The 20,083-nt window shown below is 34.5% G+C and overlaps 1 protein-coding gene and 1 non-coding gene across 3 annotated transcripts in view; one reads left to right on the forward strand and one right to left on the reverse strand.

Annotated features, from left to right (window-relative positions):
- The window catches only part of COPS2 (COP9 signalosome subunit 2), a 32,919-nt gene extending 23,141 nt beyond the window's left edge, over positions 1–9,778 (forward strand). For both annotated transcript variants that reach the window (XM_054565448.1, XM_054565449.1), the window contains exons 7-13: positions 1,682–1,856; positions 2,337–2,515; positions 2,601–2,653; positions 5,279–5,376; positions 6,600–6,682; positions 7,149–7,207; positions 7,836–9,778. In XM_054565448.1, coding sequence (XP_054421423.1) covers positions 1,682–1,856; positions 2,337–2,515; positions 2,601–2,653; positions 5,279–5,376; positions 6,600–6,682; positions 7,149–7,207; positions 7,836–7,980 — 792 coding nt within the window. In that variant the 3' untranslated portion in view covers positions 7,981–9,778. The remainder of the gene's footprint in view (positions 1–1,681; positions 1,857–2,336; positions 2,516–2,600; positions 2,654–5,278; positions 5,377–6,599; positions 6,683–7,148; positions 7,208–7,835) is intronic.
- A 9,922-nt stretch (positions 9,779–19,700) lies between these two features.
- On the reverse strand, positions 19,701–19,831 carry LOC129064466 (small nucleolar RNA SNORA38). Its single transcript, XR_008528454.1, has one exon. It is a non-coding gene; the product is annotated as a small nucleolar RNA SNORA38 (small nucleolar RNA).
- Positions 19,832–20,083: the final 252 nt, after the last annotated feature.

The following is a 20,083-nucleotide window of genomic DNA, read 5'->3' on the forward strand; positions in this document are numbered from 1 at the left end:
GTTTTTAAGAACAAGAAAAATGTTTGTATTTCATAGTAGTTTTGCTTTACAAAGTGGATCAGTCATTTATGATTTTTTTTTTAATCTGTATATTCTTAGGAAAGCTTAGTCTGGTGCATAAACAACTGTGGGTTCAGTTTCACATGAAATGGAAATGATAGAGAGGCCATCTCTGAGTGGAGGAGGATCTTTCAGTATATTCATAAGGAATGTGAAAATTTTGCTTGGTTTATTTTAGTGCATATGGAAAATGCTGTCTGAATTGTAAATAACAATAGGAGAGATACATGATAATCTGAATGTACACATTGTCGTTCAGGTCATATTTTTTACTCTGTTGTGATTCATTAGTGAATCAGATTCATTGTTCCAACTTAAAACAACTAAACAGAAATTTTACTTTGAAAGACCAAATAAATAATAATTGGGTTGGCCAAAAAGTCCATTTAGTTTCTTCCGTAAAAGACTTATTTTTCATTTTCACCAATAACTTTATTGATTTGGATATTTTGAGTATGTTGGCTATCTCCCACGTGGTATAATATTGATTGTTCTCAATTAATGTATTGATTTGATCGCTGTCTAGTGATCAAAACTTCTACTAGTCTGCCCAACCGTGCAGCATCATCCAGCGAGAAATCTCCAGCACGAAACTTCACAAACCACTTTTGACATGTTCAGTAGTCACACAGCACCTTTTCCATACACTGTACAAATCTTTTTTGCATTTAAGTTGCATTTTTCCCTTTCTTGAAATAGTTAAGCATAATATGCCAAAAACGTTGTATTTTTTTATCTTCAGTATTAAAACGGCTATGTAAAAATTCATCAATTTTGAAAAGTTTTTGTATTTTTAATGCACGTTGATATGACAGCCATCACAATACAGTCTAATGAAATTGTTTCAAATGAAGCTAAAGACAACTACACACTATTAGAGCCATCTTATGGGAAAAAACCAAACGAACTTTCTGGCCAACCCAATAAATTTTGACTTTGTGTAAGTTGATGTTTGATATTTATGATTATCTGACTGTTGAACATATGCTGTTTTTCATTGCCTGCATTTTGTGGCTGTTGGTCATCTTTCAAAGTCGAACTCAAATATCACCACTCTTTTTTTTCCCCCTACTCCTTTGACACCTCCCAGGAGAGTTAGTCCCTTTCTCTTCCATTTTTCTGGGTACTTGATTCGTGCTTAAACCAGAATCGTTATCATTTATAATGTAATTTATCTCGGCAGATTTATCTACTAGATCGTGAACTTTTTAGGCCAGGTACATTGGCTTATTTAACTTACTTCTCCAAGGCAGACCTAGTGCCTGGCACAAGGAAGGTACTCAGAGGGTGTTTTTCATTGAATCAGTGGATCTAGATTTGTGAAGATTTGGGGAATGACCTCCTAGCTAAAAACAAATATAACATTTTATACATAATAATATACCTCTGGCCACTTTTTTCTTAATGACTGGAAAGTAGAAAAGATGTGTGGGTTCCCTTTGGGCCATTAAAGTTGGTTGTTTTTTAGGACTCTACCAATTAAAATTTTTAGTGCATTTTCACAGAGAATTAGAAACTTATTTATGTTTATAAATGTAAGGATTTTGAGCTAACTCAAACAAAAATTACTAGGATGACTCTGAATTCTCTCTTGACTAAAGTTTATTATTCGCCTTCCTAGACTGATGATGGAGAAGATGACCTGAAAAAGGGTACACAGTTATTAGAAATATATGCTTTGGAAATTCAAATGTACACAGCACAGAAAAATAACAAAAAACTTAAAGCACTCTATGAACAATCACTTCACATCAAGTCTGCCATCCCTCATCCACTGATCATGGGCGTCATCAGAGGCAAGTGGTTTGGAAAGAGTGGGCAGTGTCGTGGAAGATACCAAGGTGTCATTGCAAATAACTGAATGACTCTGAAGGTTGTTACTGTTTTAGTGAAAGTAATTGGCAAAGTAGTGAAGTCAGTGAAATGATAAGTCTTAGAAAGAAATTAGGATGAATTTTTGTCCAGTAGAATTTCTATCAGTGAAGATATTAGCAGAAAATTTATCATCATAAGTTCTATTTTGGAATTACAATGTTTATAAAATTACTTTCTACTTCAGTTGTGAAGATCTTGCAAATGCTTGCTTGACTGATATTTAATGAAGAGCTTGCTTTTTAGAGTTCAAGTATGTACCCTGGGGCTAGTACTGATCCTGTTACAGAATTTAAAAGACTAGAAACCATGGAAATAGTTTTCATTTGATTTTTCTAAAGTGGTCAGCCTTTTTTATGACAGAGCTGTAAATGTCCTTTTTCCTCCTCTTTTATTCTTTACAGAATGCGGTGGTAAAATGCACTTGAGAGAAGGTGAATTTGAAAAGGCACACACTGACTTTTTTGAAGCCTTCAAGAATTATGATGAATCAGGAAGTCCAAGACGAACCACTTGCTTAAAATATTTGGTCTTAGCAAATATGCTAATGAAATCGGGAATAAATCCATTTGACTCACAGGAGGTATGAGTATTAATTTCTATCAGCTGTTTTTCATGGAAATAAACTTTGTACATATACATAATTATTTCTTTTTTACTGTATTTAGGCCAAACCATACAAAAATGATCCAGAAATTCTCGCAATGACGAATTTAGTAAGGTAAGATTTTATATTTTAGTTAAGGTAATAAATTTCTTTGAAGCAGTGAATACAGGGGAGAGAGAGGAGAGACCTTTTTCAGAATTCAGTTAATTCTCAACAATTATTCCTTTTGTGTTTCAGTTTGAAATATACCAAAGCTTGTGAAATTTTTATCTTCTGAAGTCATTTATTCTGCTTTTCTCACCTGTATCAGTAGATTTCAGTAGAAAAGTGATTGTAGATGTTTTAAAATAATTTCACAATGTTTACTGTTTCTACTTGCCTTAATCCCAAGCAAAGTTGAGAATTGGTCCACATAAATCAAGAATTACAGTAAGACAATTTCGTTACCTTTATATTTTCTCAATTGACAAGATAAATAAGTCATCTTTTTAAAGTTTGCCTCAGGTAATTTTCTGAGGTGAGGAACAGAGGAGTCATACTGGTAAGATACCTAAAGATTTATTAATAGCTTCTATGTAAATATATATAACTAATGATGTTTAGCAACTGAAAAACCAGCCATAATTAATATCAAAAAAATTATAGAAGATAAAAGGCCTGGGGAGTGGGGGAGCCGGTCTTTGCCAAAGAAATTAGTGAGCAAGAATAATTTTCCTCTCTGCCTGGAAAAAAATAGATCCCAAGCTTTAATGGGCTTTCTTTATAGAAAAATATGAGAAACTTACTGTTTCAAGTTCTTCGTTTTAAATTGTATAGCTTAGTTTACTAAGGCATGGAGAATGAAGTCAGGGACATAGGGCAGGGGTTTTTTTTGCAGATATGTAAAGGTAATTTAGATGACCAGACACTCTCTTAATGGTCTTTTTAATTTAAAAAAAAATTGCTGTCAGACTATAAATTCAGTTACCTACATATAAATTTTATATGCTTAGAAAAATAGCTCTTTCATAATATTGTTTAAATCATTATGTAAAATGTTTTCATTTACTTTGTTTTTACTTGGCAGTGCCTTTTGTAAGTTACTAGGTTTTCTTTTTTAGGGAAATCTTAATTTTAGCTATAAAAATAAAGATTTTATTTTAAGGGAACTAAGAATGATTAGGGGATAAAACCCTAAATTGCAACATTTAAAAAAATCAGTGTCTTTATTGTGTATTTCTTTAGTCTATTTTAATAAGTATTTATTGAATTAAGTTGATTTTAGTTATAAAAGGAAATTTCTCCATCTTTATTTCAAACATTTTATTCCATCTACATTTAGCCATATTAACTAAGAGGGTGATTTTGTTAGAAATTAATTAACTTCATAATACTTTTTAAAAAATTGTTTTTAAAGTTCAGTTGCTGATGCAACAGCTTAAACTTTTAAAACTCTTAAAGAAGTATTGAGGGAAAGTTTTGCCCTACCTTAACATTCTATCTAAATTAAATTGGTTAAATCCATTAAAATGGATTTAAAAGAACTGATTTATGAGACCTTTACAAAGCAACAGCTATATTTACTATACACTTACTATATCTTAAAATTTACTGCAATAAAGCCTCTATTTTGGAACTTGGGAACTTATTTTAAAGGTAAATTTTGAACCAAACAAGTGGCCTGTAGTGTCTTACTTTTTGCGTATGATTTTTTTTTTAAGCCACGTAAATAATGGAAGAGTATCTCTTGCTTAAAACATAATGTGTGTGCAAGTGTTTTCACTACTTGAATATATCCTCCTGTAGTATATTACTATAGTATATTTGGAGTAGGTAAGAAAGTAATGCTTCCTAATTTTATCTTCCTAGTCAGTTGCCAGCAGACTAGAGGAAAATAATTCCTGTTGAAGCACTTGAATCACCTGCCCCTAACATGAAGTTACATTGCGACCCAACAGATGGAAGCACAGCAGAGGGCGTGCAGAATGGCTGATATGTCTTACATATAAAGCAGACAGTGGTGCCATATCCAGAAGGTTGGCTTCTTCCTTCTCAGCACCTTTAGCAATTCCTATAGTGCCTTACAGAATTATTTCAGGACGAGATACTAGATACCTGAGAGAATCACAAACATAAATCAGCCTTTGGCCTTCTGCAGCAGGGTCCAGCACTCTACTTCGCATGTGTGTTCCATTTGGCACTAATGACACACCACTGATACAATTTTCTGCTGTATAACTGAGTGAAATTCTCAGCTAAGGAATTGAGAATCAAATATCCCTTTGGAAAGTTTCGGCAGTTGCTGGTAGCTTTCTAGAAGAAAAAAATTAGGAAGCTGCGTTTCTGAATAAGCTTCAGAAGGATATACTGTCGTATTTGACAGACAAGTTCAAACTCCTTCATTCAGTAGTATGCATGAAACTTTGATTTCTTAGGTATTAAATGCACAATTTAATTTGAAAGCATCAAGCATTAAACAGTCACTGAACTATTGTCAATTTCTAACAATACCCAGATTTTGAGATTTAAATTTGCTATATATAAACATATAACCCCAAGATTTATTTAATCTTTCTTTTAAAAAACTGAAAAGCATTAAAAGAAATTCATTTTATTTGCAGAAGGATATGTGTGTGTTTAATTCTGATTCCTATGACCAAAACTGTATAATTTAGGTTTTTACATATAAAAATTGAAAAATGCCCTTCTGATACATGATGTTTTCATGTTTGACAATATACGCTTTTCTTTGTCTGTTAGTGCCTATCAGAATAATGACATCACTGAATTTGAAAAGATTCTGAAAACAAACCACAGCAACATCATGGATGATCCTTTCATAAGGGAACACATTGAAGGTATATTCTTTTGACTACCTGGATCCTATTACTGTCACTGTCTTTGTCACTGTCTAAACAGTGCTTTTTAATGGCTGAACAGAACTAAGCTGTATCTCTTCTGTTTATTGCCAAGTGTAGAAATGTTTGTAAACATTGTCATGGTATAGGATACTCCCTGAAATTTTAAAGGTGTTTTAAAGAAATCATTAGCCAGTTTCATGTTATTAACATAATCAGTTACTTACATGATGACCATTTCATATAAGATTGGTTGCCCCTTTTACCTTTTTAGTCTAATTTAGATATTGTTGCATGTATTTTACTGATGATTAGGTTCAAAGTTGATTTTTGAGATTTATTTTTGAGAAGTAACAAAAGCTTTGAAAACAGCCTGCTATAGATAATACTGAGATGCATTTACTTTGAAAGGTAGACTAACATTGTAACTGTAAGTATATGAGATTTTTAATAAGTTCTGTTGGATTCACAAAGACAAAAAAACATTCTTTTGTTCTGGGGCCTCTTTTATACCTCCAGTGTTCCCATCTGTTATGAAGCTATTTGAGGGTTTTTAAATGACCATTTGGAACTACTTATTTAAATACTTGAAAATTCCCGGTGCATCAGGAAAATCTGAAGACTGCTTTGGAAGTAATGTTTTGTGTTCCCCACGTTCCTTTTCTCTTTCATTCAACATTTTTGAAGTTATTCTCTGAACCTAGGATGATACTATACTTTGTGGATATAGAAAAATGTAGAAGCCTTATGCATGAATTTCAGTCTAGTCATTTTGGAAGAGACACTTGAATGTGAAGAAACTTGGGAAAATTATAAAATCACTGTATAAAATATCATACTCTGTGTTTTATGAGGGAGCATAATGTAAGGAACTTGGCTGGTGTGAATCAGGACTTCTTGGAAGATGTTACCTGTAGAGGAAGTGATGAGTAGTGTAGTATTACTGAGAATGTAGGGAAATATTTTAGGTAGTGTCTCACATGAGCAGAAGTAGGGAAGTGGTAACAAAAAATTATGGAGAAGCCTCTAATCATACTATGTATCTGTTGGACCCAAATATTCTTAGATCCAGATACCTTTTCCTTGCCAGAGAGACGGATATATTTTGAGAAGATAAATGATATAGTTAATATGATTTAAAAGTACATGATAATTCATAAAGATATACAAACTGTTAAAATGCAAGTGTATTAACTTAATTTTTGTCCCTTTTTTTTTTCCAGAGCTTTTGAGGAACATCAGAACACAAGTGCTCATAAAATTAATTAAGCCTTACACAAGAATACATATTCCTTTTATTTCTAAGGTACTACATTCATAGATTTTAATATTTATAATTTGTAGTTATAAAAGCAGTATACCTGTCTTCCATTTCGAAGAGTAATTCTAACCTTTTGTAGCAGTACATTTCTTAAATGCAACATAACTTAAAAGCTTTGTTTTTAATGGATACTTTTCTGTGTTTTCTTGGTATAAATTGAGTTAACAGAAAAGAGAAATAAGGATTATTAAATTTCTTAAGCCTCAGAGAAAATTATAGAAGAGAGGGAGACTAAAATATATAATTAACCAAGGTTTAACCCCAACCATAATGAAATTGTGGTAAGAATGTACTTTAAATGTTGCAAAGTTATATCTTATATCTGTGTTCTCAGAAATATTTTGAAGTGATAATGAAATTTGTTCTTTAAAATCAGAATAACTGTTTATATAAAATTATGACTTTTTAAAAAAAGTTAATTAGTAGAATTATAATGAGTCTTTTGTCTTAGGAGTTAAACATAGATGTAGCTGATGTGGAGAGCTTGCTGGTGCAGTGCATATTGGATAAGTAAGTATTTAGCTTTTTTTTATCACAAAATGTTTAAGACCATCAAGTTTGAATAATGATGACAAAAATAGGTGAATCCTTGATTTTACAAAAAGCACCCTTTGGCTCTGACTTTCTGTTAAAAGAGAAATATATGTATGTGTGATGGTTTTTCATAAATGAATGAGGATATTAAGCACATGGCCTCTGAAAAAGTTCTAAATGGCTTTTCAGAAGGATTTCTCATTTAATATGTGACCCATATACAGCTAGAGAATTATTTAATGAGTAGTATTTTTTCACATATATGGTATGGTATATATTAGTTTTGAAATTATCTTTTTTAAAAAACAATATGTTGTTAAAAGCTTCACAAATTACATTTGCTCTTGATTGATTGATCGGATAAGTCTATGCCTATTGGTTCTTCCAGTGAAATTGATGACAGGTAGCTGAAATCGGGTTTCTTTCTAGAGTTTGAATAAGGAAATGCATGTTACAATTAATCCTGAATTCCGTCATTTAATGCAGGCAGCAGTTTTTTCTTTTGCCTTTATTGATATTTTGAATATTAATGAAATGTTAGCCTAGCAGTTTTGCTAAGTGAAAATAGTTTGTAGACATGTCTTCTTTTCTTTTTTTCCCCCAGCACTATTCATGGCCGAATTGATCAAGTCAACCAGCTCCTTGAACTGGATCATCAGAAGAGGGGTGGTGCCCGATATACTGCACTAGATAAATGGACCAACCAACTAAATTCTCTCAACCAGGCTGTAGTCAGTAAACTGGCTTAACAGAGAACAAGCTTTTACAGACGTACTTAAGGCAACAGTGCAGAGATGTAATTCTTAAAAGAACTGGGAATGGCAAAACTACTGTCGGTTGATGTGTCCTGAAAATTATTGGAGTTAATGGCAGAAGTGCTTTTTTTGATCAACTGGTTTGTGTTTTGCTGCTGCATTTATCCCAAGAAAAACAGCTTTAATCTCCAGAAGAAAACCAAAATGCCATGGGATTTATGCTGTATTGACATCTTGCCCTAAACATACAACATCATAGTAATTTGTCATGGGCAACATGACCAGAGAGAAGATTTTTGTCATGATTTTAAATACACTGACATGCTACTGTTGGTTAAATTTAAACATGTTTTACCTACAGAAATTCTCTCACAAATAACCTGCAATAACTTGAAATGCATACCCTTTTGAACACTTCCTTTTCTCATGTATAAATTAAAATGTTTGCTGCATTTTGCAAAATGTCAATTCTCCACAAATGTGTCCATATATTTCTGTACCTGCAGTGTAGTAAAGGATTAGATGAAACCCCACAATTATAGTGGCATACTGTCACTTAGGTTTCAAGCAGCAAAATAAACAGTGCAGCTCAGAAATTGTAGTTTGGTTCTTGATGTGTTTTTATTACACTTGGGGTTTTTGTTTTGTTTTTTAGTACCTTAGGACTTTCAAATTTTATCTTCAGTTAACAATTTTTAAAAGCCTGGCAGCAAATAAGTTTAGTTGTTTGCTTTCAAGTTTTTAAAATAAATCTTTATTGATAAAGTAAGTAAAAACTAGTTTCTAACAAAACACTTCCATATTACTTTTAACAGTGATGCTTTAAAGGAATAAATTTTTTTAAGAATGATACTCCTTTTTAAAATAATAAATTCTAACTCTCAGAATGTTCACTTTAAACAAATATGCCAGAACATAGACAGCTAAATGAATGTTACCCTACATAGTGATTATCCTGGAAAATTATTTACTAATCCCAGCAATTTACCATTGCTCAAAATCTCGGGTTTTGCTCTTTTAGAATTGCATTCATAGCTAATTTAAGTCACACAGAGTATTCACTTTATGATTACACATTGTTTTAAAAGAAAAGTACTACCAAGCTCGATCATCTTATAGTTATCATTATTTGGCACAAAATGACTTTTAACAGTTTACAAAAAATAAATCAGTTTTTGAGGTAATCATAGAAAGTACGCAGCTGGCTTTGGAGGCAATCCCAAAAGAGTTTTTAAAGGTATTTTGAGCAGTGGTAGCATAGTTAAGAGAATGAACTGTGGCTGTCCAAGGTGACTGACTACCTTAAAGGAGACACAGCTCATTTGAATGTATTGAGTTTTGGATGTATTTGTTTCATTAAAAAAAAAAAAAAATCACATTATTTTATAGCGTCAAAGGAAGAACTAAGATTAAGATAATTTCTTTGGTTTTTCTATTGCTTTGTTATTATGTAAAAAGAAGTGAGTAGCAGTTCAGAAGGAAAACTGTTTGTTGTAACTGAAGAATGACAGCCAAGAATTTTTGATCATTAAATCAGATTTTATAAACAGTGTAAGGAGCATGGACTTAAAACAAGGCATGCTTATTCAGTTTTGTCAAAATTTTACGAAAATATGTGATATATATTTATACTAAAACTATATAATCCATAGGTTTAGGAAAGCAATCAGTTAATGTCTTCAGCAGATTAAAGCAGTATTAAATAACAGGTACAAGTTGGATATTGTAGAAAACAAAGAAAACAAAAGACAAAATGTCTTTGGTAGGGAATAAAAAAGTTTAAGATATAAAATTACGTGTATTTTCTTCTCTTTTACATAAATAACTTGTGAAAAGTGTGCTAATTTTTTTTTTTACAGGAGTGATAATAACTAGGATTTCTTTTTTAGTGTAATTTGGAGACCCTTTGTTACCCAAATAAAAATGACAAGTTCCTGTGCCTGTATTCAAATATGTATGTGGTAACTCGGCGGGTGGAAAGCCCTGCTTCACCCTGCTTAACTCTTAAGTTGATGGAATTAGAATTCAGAAGATTTGAATGACATGATTTCTAACTCTTACAATGCCCTGTTCCCCTCTGGTACCTTTGCCACGTTCGGTAATGAATATTGCATGTTTCTAGAGGGAAAGCATACAGTTGTTATCCCTTAGGGAACTGGGCTAAATGTATAACATCCAGTTAAATCATAATCTTTAAAGTCATCTACCACATTTGTTCTAGAACACAGGTTTTTGATGTATCTTAACAGTCTGGCTAACTTAACAATTTACTATTTTTCCATTTAAACATTTTCTGTGTTCTCGTGCATCAAACCTTAGAGTTGCAATCATAGAGATTGTTTATCAAATATAACTAAATTGAAGACAAGTAAAAAATTGGCAAATTCCTAGCACTTTACCTCTTTTGTGAAAACTATAATGAGTAGTTTACCTCAGATTGTAATGTGTTTCCTTTTTCTTTTTATCCCTAAACCTGAATAAACACACACCACAGTAGACTTCGGCTTCCACACATAGATAACTCTGCTACAAAAGCTGGATTTCCATTACTCATTCGAGCTCTTATACTAATTTTTAAATTTTTGGTTAAATATTTTTCCCCACATCTTAATGTAGCATAACTTTTTAAAAAATCATGTTTATTACAGTTCAGTTTTTCCCCCTTTGCCCCCCTCCGTCCATCCCACACAGCCCCCCCACCCCCTCCCACAGTCAATCCCCACACTCTCGTCCATGTCCATGGTCATTCATACACGTTCTCTGTCTAGTCCCTTCCCCTTCTTTCCACCATTGTCCTTCCCCATCCCCTCTGGTCACTTTCAGTCTGCTCCATGTTTCCATGCCTGTGGTTTATTTTGTTCATTAGTTTATTTTGTTGAATAGGTTCCACCTACAGGTGAGATTATATGATATTTGTCTTTCACTGGCTTACTTCACTTAGCATAACATAACTTTCTCTTTTTTTTAAGATGAGATGACTATGTAAAATACTGCTTTCATTACATGAGTCGCTTCTAACTAAAGGTTAATAATGTCAAAGAGTACTGAGAATGATTTCACATTGGGGGTTATGGTTTTAGTGAAACCTGCTTTAAATGGGCTACACTGTGGGCAGAGTAGTACTTTGTGTTGTTACAATAAAACATTGCTTTGTTGAGGATGGAAAAACAGCTATTCTTGATAGTTAAAATACCCAAATTTTAGTAAAAATTTTAAAGAGATTTCTATCAGTAGTCTTTATGATTCTTCAGTAAACACAGGTGAGTACACTTTGTTTTGAGGGTCAGATGAGGTTGAGGGTGTCAGCGTGTGAAGAAAATTATATTGGGATAGAATTTAGTCAGTTTAGTCCATAGGATAAAAAGATATTTGCCTGCCTGGTGGATTCTCTTACTTTTTTGAGGGACTCAGATATTTTAACCATTTATTTACCAAGGCTGCTTTTTAAAAATAATACTGTTGTTTTAGTAATAGTGTTTTCAGGTTTAAATAAACCTGAAAAATGTTCACTTTGATTTAGGTCTTTAAAGTGAAACTCAAGCATACAAAACTTAGTAAAGATAGGAGTTTTATCCTTTATATAGGATTATAATGTCTGAAGAAAATAAACCTTTTAAACTGAGACGTAAAAAAAAATGAATTGGCTTTTTCAAAATTTTTGGAGATAAAATTGACATTTAACATAATAAGGAATTGACCTTTTTTAATCTGACCTAGATATTCCATAAACTTTAGCTAGTAATCGTTACCGTAGTAAAGTACTTTTGGGTTTGATTGGATTTATTTTTGTTTACCTTTTTATTAACCTTTTGATCTCACATGTAGTGTATTTGGCCTTCAACTGTTTTGTTTCAAAATGTTGAAGAATACTATCTGTTTACTTAGAACAAGAGATGACGTTAGGTCTCAGAACTTGAAGCTCAAGGTCTTCATTTGTGTGACCAAAATCAAAATTTTTCTATATTTGGAGATTTTACCTGTTTTGTTTTTGCATTAGGTGTCCCTATCCCAACTCCCCTGCCCTAGCAGCATCCTATACTTGTCTGGATAAAATTATAATTAGGAATGATTTGTAAGAACTTCATTATTGTAGACTTATCAGAGATTCTTTTATAGCATAAGCATATCAGAAGTTCCTTTTAACTCAAGATTTATTAAAATTTGCCATGTATCTGCTATCTAATGTGTGCCCTTCATGGCATGGATCAGCCAGTTCAAGAATTTTGCATTCTTCTCTTTGAATCACTAGGTAAGATTTGAAAAGGTTTAACTTTTGTAGTTTCAAGGAAAGTTAGAATAATAATACCATTTGGAGGATTTAAAAACCTGCTAGAATAATTAAAAATCAATGCAATGCAATCCTAATGGCATTAAAAGGAGATGCCAACTCCACCTTAAAACCTTGTAATAGACAAAAAGTTATTTTTTAAATACTTAACTATTGGTGGCCAAATTGTTTCCTGTTGTCCAGGATTTTAAATTTTAAACCTTGGTCAGAATTTGCACAATAATGGTTGGTTGGTGGTGGTATTTTGTGTGTGTACACTCCTGTACTTGTGTGAGTACAAAATTCACTACCCAACACTTGAAACCAATATAAAATAATATTGAAAGTAACCTGTAATTGAAAAACTTTTTTAAATGATAAGTTCACTAGGAAGTCCACCACAATACCTTTACCAGTTTCCATTATTTAATATAATTTCTGACTCGGATATATGCCATGAAAAGAATTTCCAGTGTACCAATAACTTTTATGTTATGGCTGTGTTTCACATGGAAGACAGCGTTCAAATTTACATAATAATTGAGGAATTAGGTTGAATTTTTAATATTTTGAAAAAGGATATCTTTAAGTCCATTGATAAAGGTTCCTTGTTTTACTGGACACCATCTTATGTGAGTAAACAGATTTTTTTAAAGTAGTCTTGAAGTGTTAACCATCCCATGAAGTCAAAAGTTTTTACATGCTTAGTTACTATTTTAGTAGCATATTAATGCTATGTTGAATATCTCGTTGTTTAAACAGTTTTTTTTAAGAACTTATTTTTAGGAAAAGGAAGGAAGAAAGAGAAACAAACATTGATGTATGAGAGAGAGATCCATCAGTTGCCTCTCCACACACCCTACTGGGAACTTGGCTGACAACCCAGACAGAAATATGCCCTGACTGGGAATCGAACCTTCCATTTGCAGGCCAACACTCAATCCACTGAGCCACACCAGTCAGGGATGTTTAAAAGGGTTTTTTTATATGTCAACCAAGAAATGGAGCAATGGAAAATAGAAAATGGTTTTATTTTGCAACTTATTACATAGTTCTTTTATGAGTTTTCTCAATTTCAAGAAAAATACTAGCTTGTTAGTATCCAATATGACATTATTTGATGTAACGCTAGGTGGTAAAAAGCAGGTGACTAGGAGTGTGACAGAGGATATCTACCTGAAGCAGGAAGTCCCACAAGGTACTACTACCTGAGAATCAACTGATGTGAGCAGAATGGGTCACAAAGTGCTTCAAGGGTTAGGTAGTTAAGGACTTTTGACTGGAAGTACACATTCTTTATCAGTAATAAAAATTATATAATCTACCTCTTAAATATTTCCTGTGTAAATATTAGTTTCAGTTAGCACAAGGCCAGCATAGTGGTTTTAAACAGTGCACTTCATATATTCGATCAAGTACTTCAATAATGTATACTTAAGTAAAATAACGTTTGAATGTTTTAACAATGCTTCCCAGAAAACAGTACATTTTGTTCATTTGGGCTGAAAATTGGGGTTTAATTATTTCACTTTTAAGATTTCCTCCTTCTGCTTTGAAGCATTCATGGAGGTGGGATTGGTCTCTCCTGTTTAATGATATGTCCTGGGACAATTTCATGTTGCAAACAAATGTCTCAGGAATTACTCAAGTGTAAAACGTTTCTAAGCATGAAATTAAGGAAAGAAGTGAAGGAAGAAATGCACACTCCCAAATCCCTCTTAAGTTTCTTTAAAATGAATCCTAAATTTATGGGCTGCGATATCTCAAAAACCTCTCATGAATTTATTGGGTATACAAAAGTAATGGTCTCAGGTGTAACCTTCAGCCTAGAGAAATGGGCCAACCCTAATCTGAAAGTACAATAATACAATCAGACAGCTTGTGAAACTCAGAAGAACTTAGAAAAAAAATAACCTTTGTGGCCAGGGTTCCAATGTAAACGTAAAAAGCTAATGTTATCTTGCACATTGCAAATCTTTTAATCTTCCAAGTTGTGGAAGTAGGAGGGAAGGAGGCAGGTGACCTTATTTCAGCTACCTTCAACCGGCAGTGGTAGGTGGTATGATGATAGCATTAGCCCAACAGGGAACCATGTAAGCAATATCCATCTAATGTCTTGAGCTATGTATTTGTTGTATTTAATAGTTGATCCCAAATCAATTTTTTAGAGTAATGAATGTAAATTTAAAGTTTTTTCTCTAGAAATCAATTTTATGTGTTTGGTGGGGTTATGACTGATCCTCTGTAGATTAGTGGCCTTTAAAGAAAGGTACCTATCTTGGACCTGTTCAAAGTGAGTTGTAAACAGATAGAGCCTACAAACTGTTGTACTTCATTGGATGGGATAGGGGTCATATTTAATTAAAACTTTGGTCTCTCCCCTTTCCCATTATTGTCTTCACCACCCAGAGACAGGAAAGAAACCCAGAAGTATAGAACCTACTAGGAATATGCTCTTTCTGTAACCCCTTCATCTATTTATGTAACATATTTATTCTGCGTATTGTGTGCTAAGGTTGGAGGATACCATGAGGAACAAATTATTCCTGTGCTCTAAGTGCTTAATTCTATGTGGAAAGGAAGGTGAATAAAATAATTTCAGAGAAAAATCTAGCAAAATGAAGGTGGGAAGGCACCTCTCAGGGTATGAAAGTTGATTTCACACGTGAATGAAAAAAAAGAACTGACCATGCAAATCTAGGGAAAGAGCAGTCCAGGCAGAGTGTAAGTCTCTCTGAAATTGGATGGATATACCAAATTCAAGCAGAGTGATGTTAAACAAGATTAGAGAAATGGTCGGGTACCAGACAACAGATAGTTTATAGTTTGAGATAATGAATTGATTAAATTAATGGAAAGCCATTGAAAATTTAAATTCTGACACCAGTAATTTTAAAAGATGGTTCTGAATATTGTGTGGAGAAAAAATTATATGTGGCAGTCAGGGAGACCAGCAGGAAGAGGGGCTTTTAGACTAGGATTTGGAAAGAAGTGCACAGAATCGTGACAGGCCAATGGGATTTGCTTATTAGAATAGAGGGTTGTAAAGGAGACAAGGACGGTTTCTAAGTTTCTTACTGAACAATTGATATTGTTATCACTAAAAGAAATGGGAACTGGGAAAGCATGTTTGTAGCAAATAAGGCAGAACCAGCAAAAGAGACAGGTGGACTACAAAGCTTGAACATTAACAGTAGTATATCCAAAGCTAGGTATTGTTAAATGAAGTGATCAACTGCTGCTAAGAGGTTAAGTAGAGGGCAGAGAGGAGCCTAGGATTTAGGAAGATACAAGCCTTTGGAGATACTAATGAGCATTTTCATTGGAGAGAGAGAGGGTTTCCAGCTCTTCTATTGGACTGAGAAACTTCTTTAAACAGCCACTGTCCTCAATTACTCATTAATAAGTGAAGATTTTTTACAATCCATCCTTTTTTTTAATATTTTTCTAATGTTAAGCAGGATAACAGGAAAGTTTGAAACAGCAGAACTTAACTCCAGACATTAATAATAAAGAGTCTCCTACGAAGTGTCTCTTCCTATAAAATTTTAATACCCATTTTTCCCTTTCCAGTACTATGTAAGCATTTAACTTAAAATGTTTTCTTTGATGTCCATTAACTATGAAGTTGTATAATACCCATGGCTTTACTTAACTTCTCTATATCCCTGCAAAAGCTGGTTCAAACAAACCTTTAAGCAGACTCACCAAGAAAAAAAGAGAGGACTCAAGTAAATAAAATCAGAAATGAAAGAAATCAGAGAAGTAACAACTGACACCAAGAAACACAAAGGATTCTAAGAAAATATGAACTATATGCAAACAAATTGGACAGCCTGGATGAAATGGACAAATTCATAGAGCATAACGATCTTTCAAAACTGAATCGGGAAGAATCAGAGAATCTGGACAGACAGACTGTAACCAGTGAAATTGAAGCACTAATCAAAGCTCAGCAGGCACAAGTCCTGGACCAGATGGCTTCACAGGTGAAAATTACCGAACATTCATATAAAAACTAACACCTATCCTCTAACTATTCCAAAAAATTCAAGAGAAAGAAAGACTCCCAAGCTCATTTTAAAAGGCCAGCATTATCCTAATACAGATAAAACCAGATAAATACACTACCAAGGAAGAAAATTATAGGCCAATATCCCTGATGAACATAGATGCAAAATCCTCAACAAAATATTAGTGGTCCAGCAATACATTAAAAAGATTATACACTACGATCAAGTGAAATTTATTCTGGGCAGGTTGGTACAATATCCACAAATCAAAAAACATGATATACCTCAGAATAAAGGATAAAGACCACATGATCATATCAGTAGTTACAGAAAAAGCATTTGATAAAATCCAGCACCCATTTATGATAAAAACAGCAAGTGAGAATAGAGGGAACACACCTCAACATAATAAAGGCCATATATGGCAAACCCACAGCCAACATCATACTCAGAGGGCAAAAACTACAAGCGTTTCCCTTAAGACTGGGAACATGAGAGAGGTGTCCACTTTCATCACTCTTACACAGAAAGAAAAGTTTAAGTAAAAAGAAAATTAATAGGAAAAAGCTTATAGGATAAGAATATAAAGAAAGGAAATGGGGAACTTTTGGTCCAGATGGTGGCATAGGTAAACACGGCTCACTCCTCGCACAACCACATCAAAATTACAGCTAAGCTGTACAACAACCATCACTTAGAACCGTCAGAAATCAAGCTGAATGGAAGTCCTGCAACTATGGAATTAAAGAAGACTACATCGAGATTGGGAGGAGGGGTGGAGACATGGAGCGGGGTGGTCCCACACCCATGTATGGTGGATAAAAATCAGGAGGGATATTGGGAGCAAGAGGTCCCAGCCCCATGTCAGGCTGCCCAGGCTAGAGCTCCAGTGCCAGGAAGAGAAGTCCCCATAACTTCTGGATGTAAAAACTAGCAGGGATTGAAGCTGTGGAGGACAAAAACTGCTCGAGTCTCAGGCAGTTCCTCTTAAAAGGCCCACGCACAGACTTGGACTTCCTCCCTCTGAGCTCCAGCCTGGAGGTTGGGGCGGGGGCAGCAGATTGAAAGACATGAGAGACAGAGGGAAGAACTGAACTGTCAAGCATTACGGTGAAGCTGTGGGGGCAACTTTCTCCCAGACAGAAATGCTGACAGATGCCATTGTTCTTTTTCTGAGCCCTCCCCCAACAGAGCCACAGAGCCAGCAGGCAGGCACCATACCTGAAAATCCATCACCTTGCCTCACATTGTTTGCCCCACCCTGCTGATTCCCTGGGCCCTGCTCCACCCAGCTTTTGGCCCCACCCAAGCTGTTTCCAGAGGCTTTTCCCATATGAATGCCTTGTCTTGGCCCATGCTTCAGCTTTTCCTAAATTCTCTCAGACAAGCAGCATCTAGCTTCAGCAAACCCTGTATCTCTCACTAACTTGCCCCAGGCCTAGCACTAGAAGCAGCCAGCTATGGTTCCAGCTTGGCCTTGCCTGGGCATCTCCAAGCCCAGCACAAGTAGCAACACTTTACATATCACTTTGTAGCTTAAGCTGTGTGACCCCAGACAGAGAACACAGTTGGTGGCTGACCTTGGACGTGTCAACAGCTATCAAGGCTCAACTAAAACAGGAGGATATACACAGTACACACAGTGGGCACACCTTGAGTTCTCAGATTGGGTTAAAGAGGAAGCTGTGCCACTAGACTCTACAGAAAACCTACTACATTAGACCACTCTCCCAAGCCTAGGAGATATAACAGCTCCACCTAATATATAGAAACAAACACAGGGAGGCTGCCAAAATGAGGAGACAAAGACACATGGTCCAAATGAAAAAATAGAACAAAACTCCAGAAAAAGAACTAAACAAATTGAAAACAACCTACTAGATGCAGAGTTCAAAATACTGGTTATATGTATTTTCAAGGAACTTTGCAAGGACATAGCATTTAAAAAACCCCAGAAATGAAGAATATGCTAATTGAAATAAGAACAATTTACAGGGAATCAACAATAGAGTGGATGAAGCCAAGAATTAAATCGGTGATTTAGAATATAAAGAAGCAAAAAACAACCAATCGGAACAGCAAGAAGAAAAAATAATTTTTAAAAAATGAGAATAGTGTAAGGAACCTCTGAAACAACTTCAAGTATACCAACATTTGAATCATTGAGTTGCCAGAAAGAGCAGAGAGAGAACAAGAAATTGGAAACCTACTTGAAAAAAAATGACAGAAAACTTCCCTAACTTGGTGAAGGAAATAGATATGCAAGTCCAGGAAATGCAGGGTCCCAAACAAGATGAACCCAAAGAGGCCTACAACAAGACATAGCATAATTAAAATGTCAAAGGTTAAGACAAAAAGAGAATCTTAAAAGCAGCAAGAGGGAAAACAGCTAGTCACTTACAAAGGAACTCCCAGAAGACCGTCAGCTGATTCCCCAAATGAAATTTTGCAGGCTAGAGAGGATTGACAAGAAATATTCAAAGTGATAGAAAGCAAGAACATACAACCAAGATTACTCTACCCAGCAAAGCTATCACTTAGAATTGAAGGACAGATAAAGACCTTCCCAGACAAGAAAAAACTAAAGGAGTTCATCAGAAGGAAACCAGTATTGTATGAAATGTTAAAGACTTTCCTTTAAGAAGAAGACCAAAAATATGAACAATGAAATGGCAATAAATTCCTATCAACAACTGATTCTAAAAAACAAAATAAACAAGCAGAACAGAAACAGAATCATAGATATAGAGAATCTTTTGATGGTTGCCTGATGGGAAATGGGTTCAGGGAGATGGGCAAAAAGGGTGAGGGGATCACGAAGTACAACTTGGTAGTTGCAGAATAGTGATGGGAATGTAAAGTACAGCATGGGGAAACAGTAGGCGAAGAACACATACACATGGCCCATGGGCACGGAAAATGGTGTGGGAATTGCCTGAGGGAGGGGAGGCTGGGTAGAGGGGGACAAAGAGGGAAAAACTGGGGCAACTGTAATAGCATAAACAATAAAATATAATTTTTTAAAAGGAAGAAAATGTTTTGTACAGCTGTACAACGTTTGTTTTTAGCTCAGTGTTATTACAAAAGCTAAAAGGTTTTAAAATTTTTTTAAGTTTAAAATGGAAAAGGTTACAGAAAGCTAAGGTTAATTTATTATTGAAGAAAGAAAGAATTTAATTTGGTGTAGCCTAAATGTACAGTGTTTTAACATCAACAGTAGTGTGTTGATATTAACACACACTACTAGACCTTCACTTTCATTCACCACTCACTTACTCACTGATCCAGAGCAACTTCCAGTCTTGCAGGCTCCTCATGGTAAGTGCCTTACACAGAAGTACCATTTTTTATCTTTTATACCATATTTTTACTGTACCTTTTATATTTTTTATTTTTTTATTTTTATTTTTTTTTATTTTTTTATTTTTTTTTCTCTATGTGGGATGGTTGGTCTTGAGCCTGCAGGGAGCAAGCTGGCCCCAGACTTCTCCAAGTCCACATTTCTTTGCCTCCAATTCTTACGTGTCCAAAGACAGGGAACCAAAGACACGCCTTCGTAGGAGGATTATCTTTTTTATTTTTAAATCATGTTTATTCTATTACAGTTGTCTCAATTTTCCCCCCTTTGCCCTCCTCCACCCATGCCACCCCCATCCTCTGCTCCTACTGTCAATTCCCACTCTGTTGTCCATATTCATGGGTCATTCATACATGTTCTTTGTTTAGTCCCTTCTCCTTCTTTCTACTGTACCTTTTCTATGTTTATAAACACAAATTCTTACCACTGTGTTATACTGTTGGTGTTCAGAACAGTAAT

This window comes from Pteronotus mesoamericanus, unplaced genomic scaffold, assembly GCF_021234165.1.
Source record: "Pteronotus mesoamericanus isolate MK-2021 breed Mesoamerican mustached bat unplaced genomic scaffold, CSHL_Meso_final contig_164, whole genome shotgun sequence".
NCBI lineage: Eukaryota > Metazoa > Chordata > Mammalia > Chiroptera > Mormoopidae > Pteronotus > Pteronotus mesoamericanus.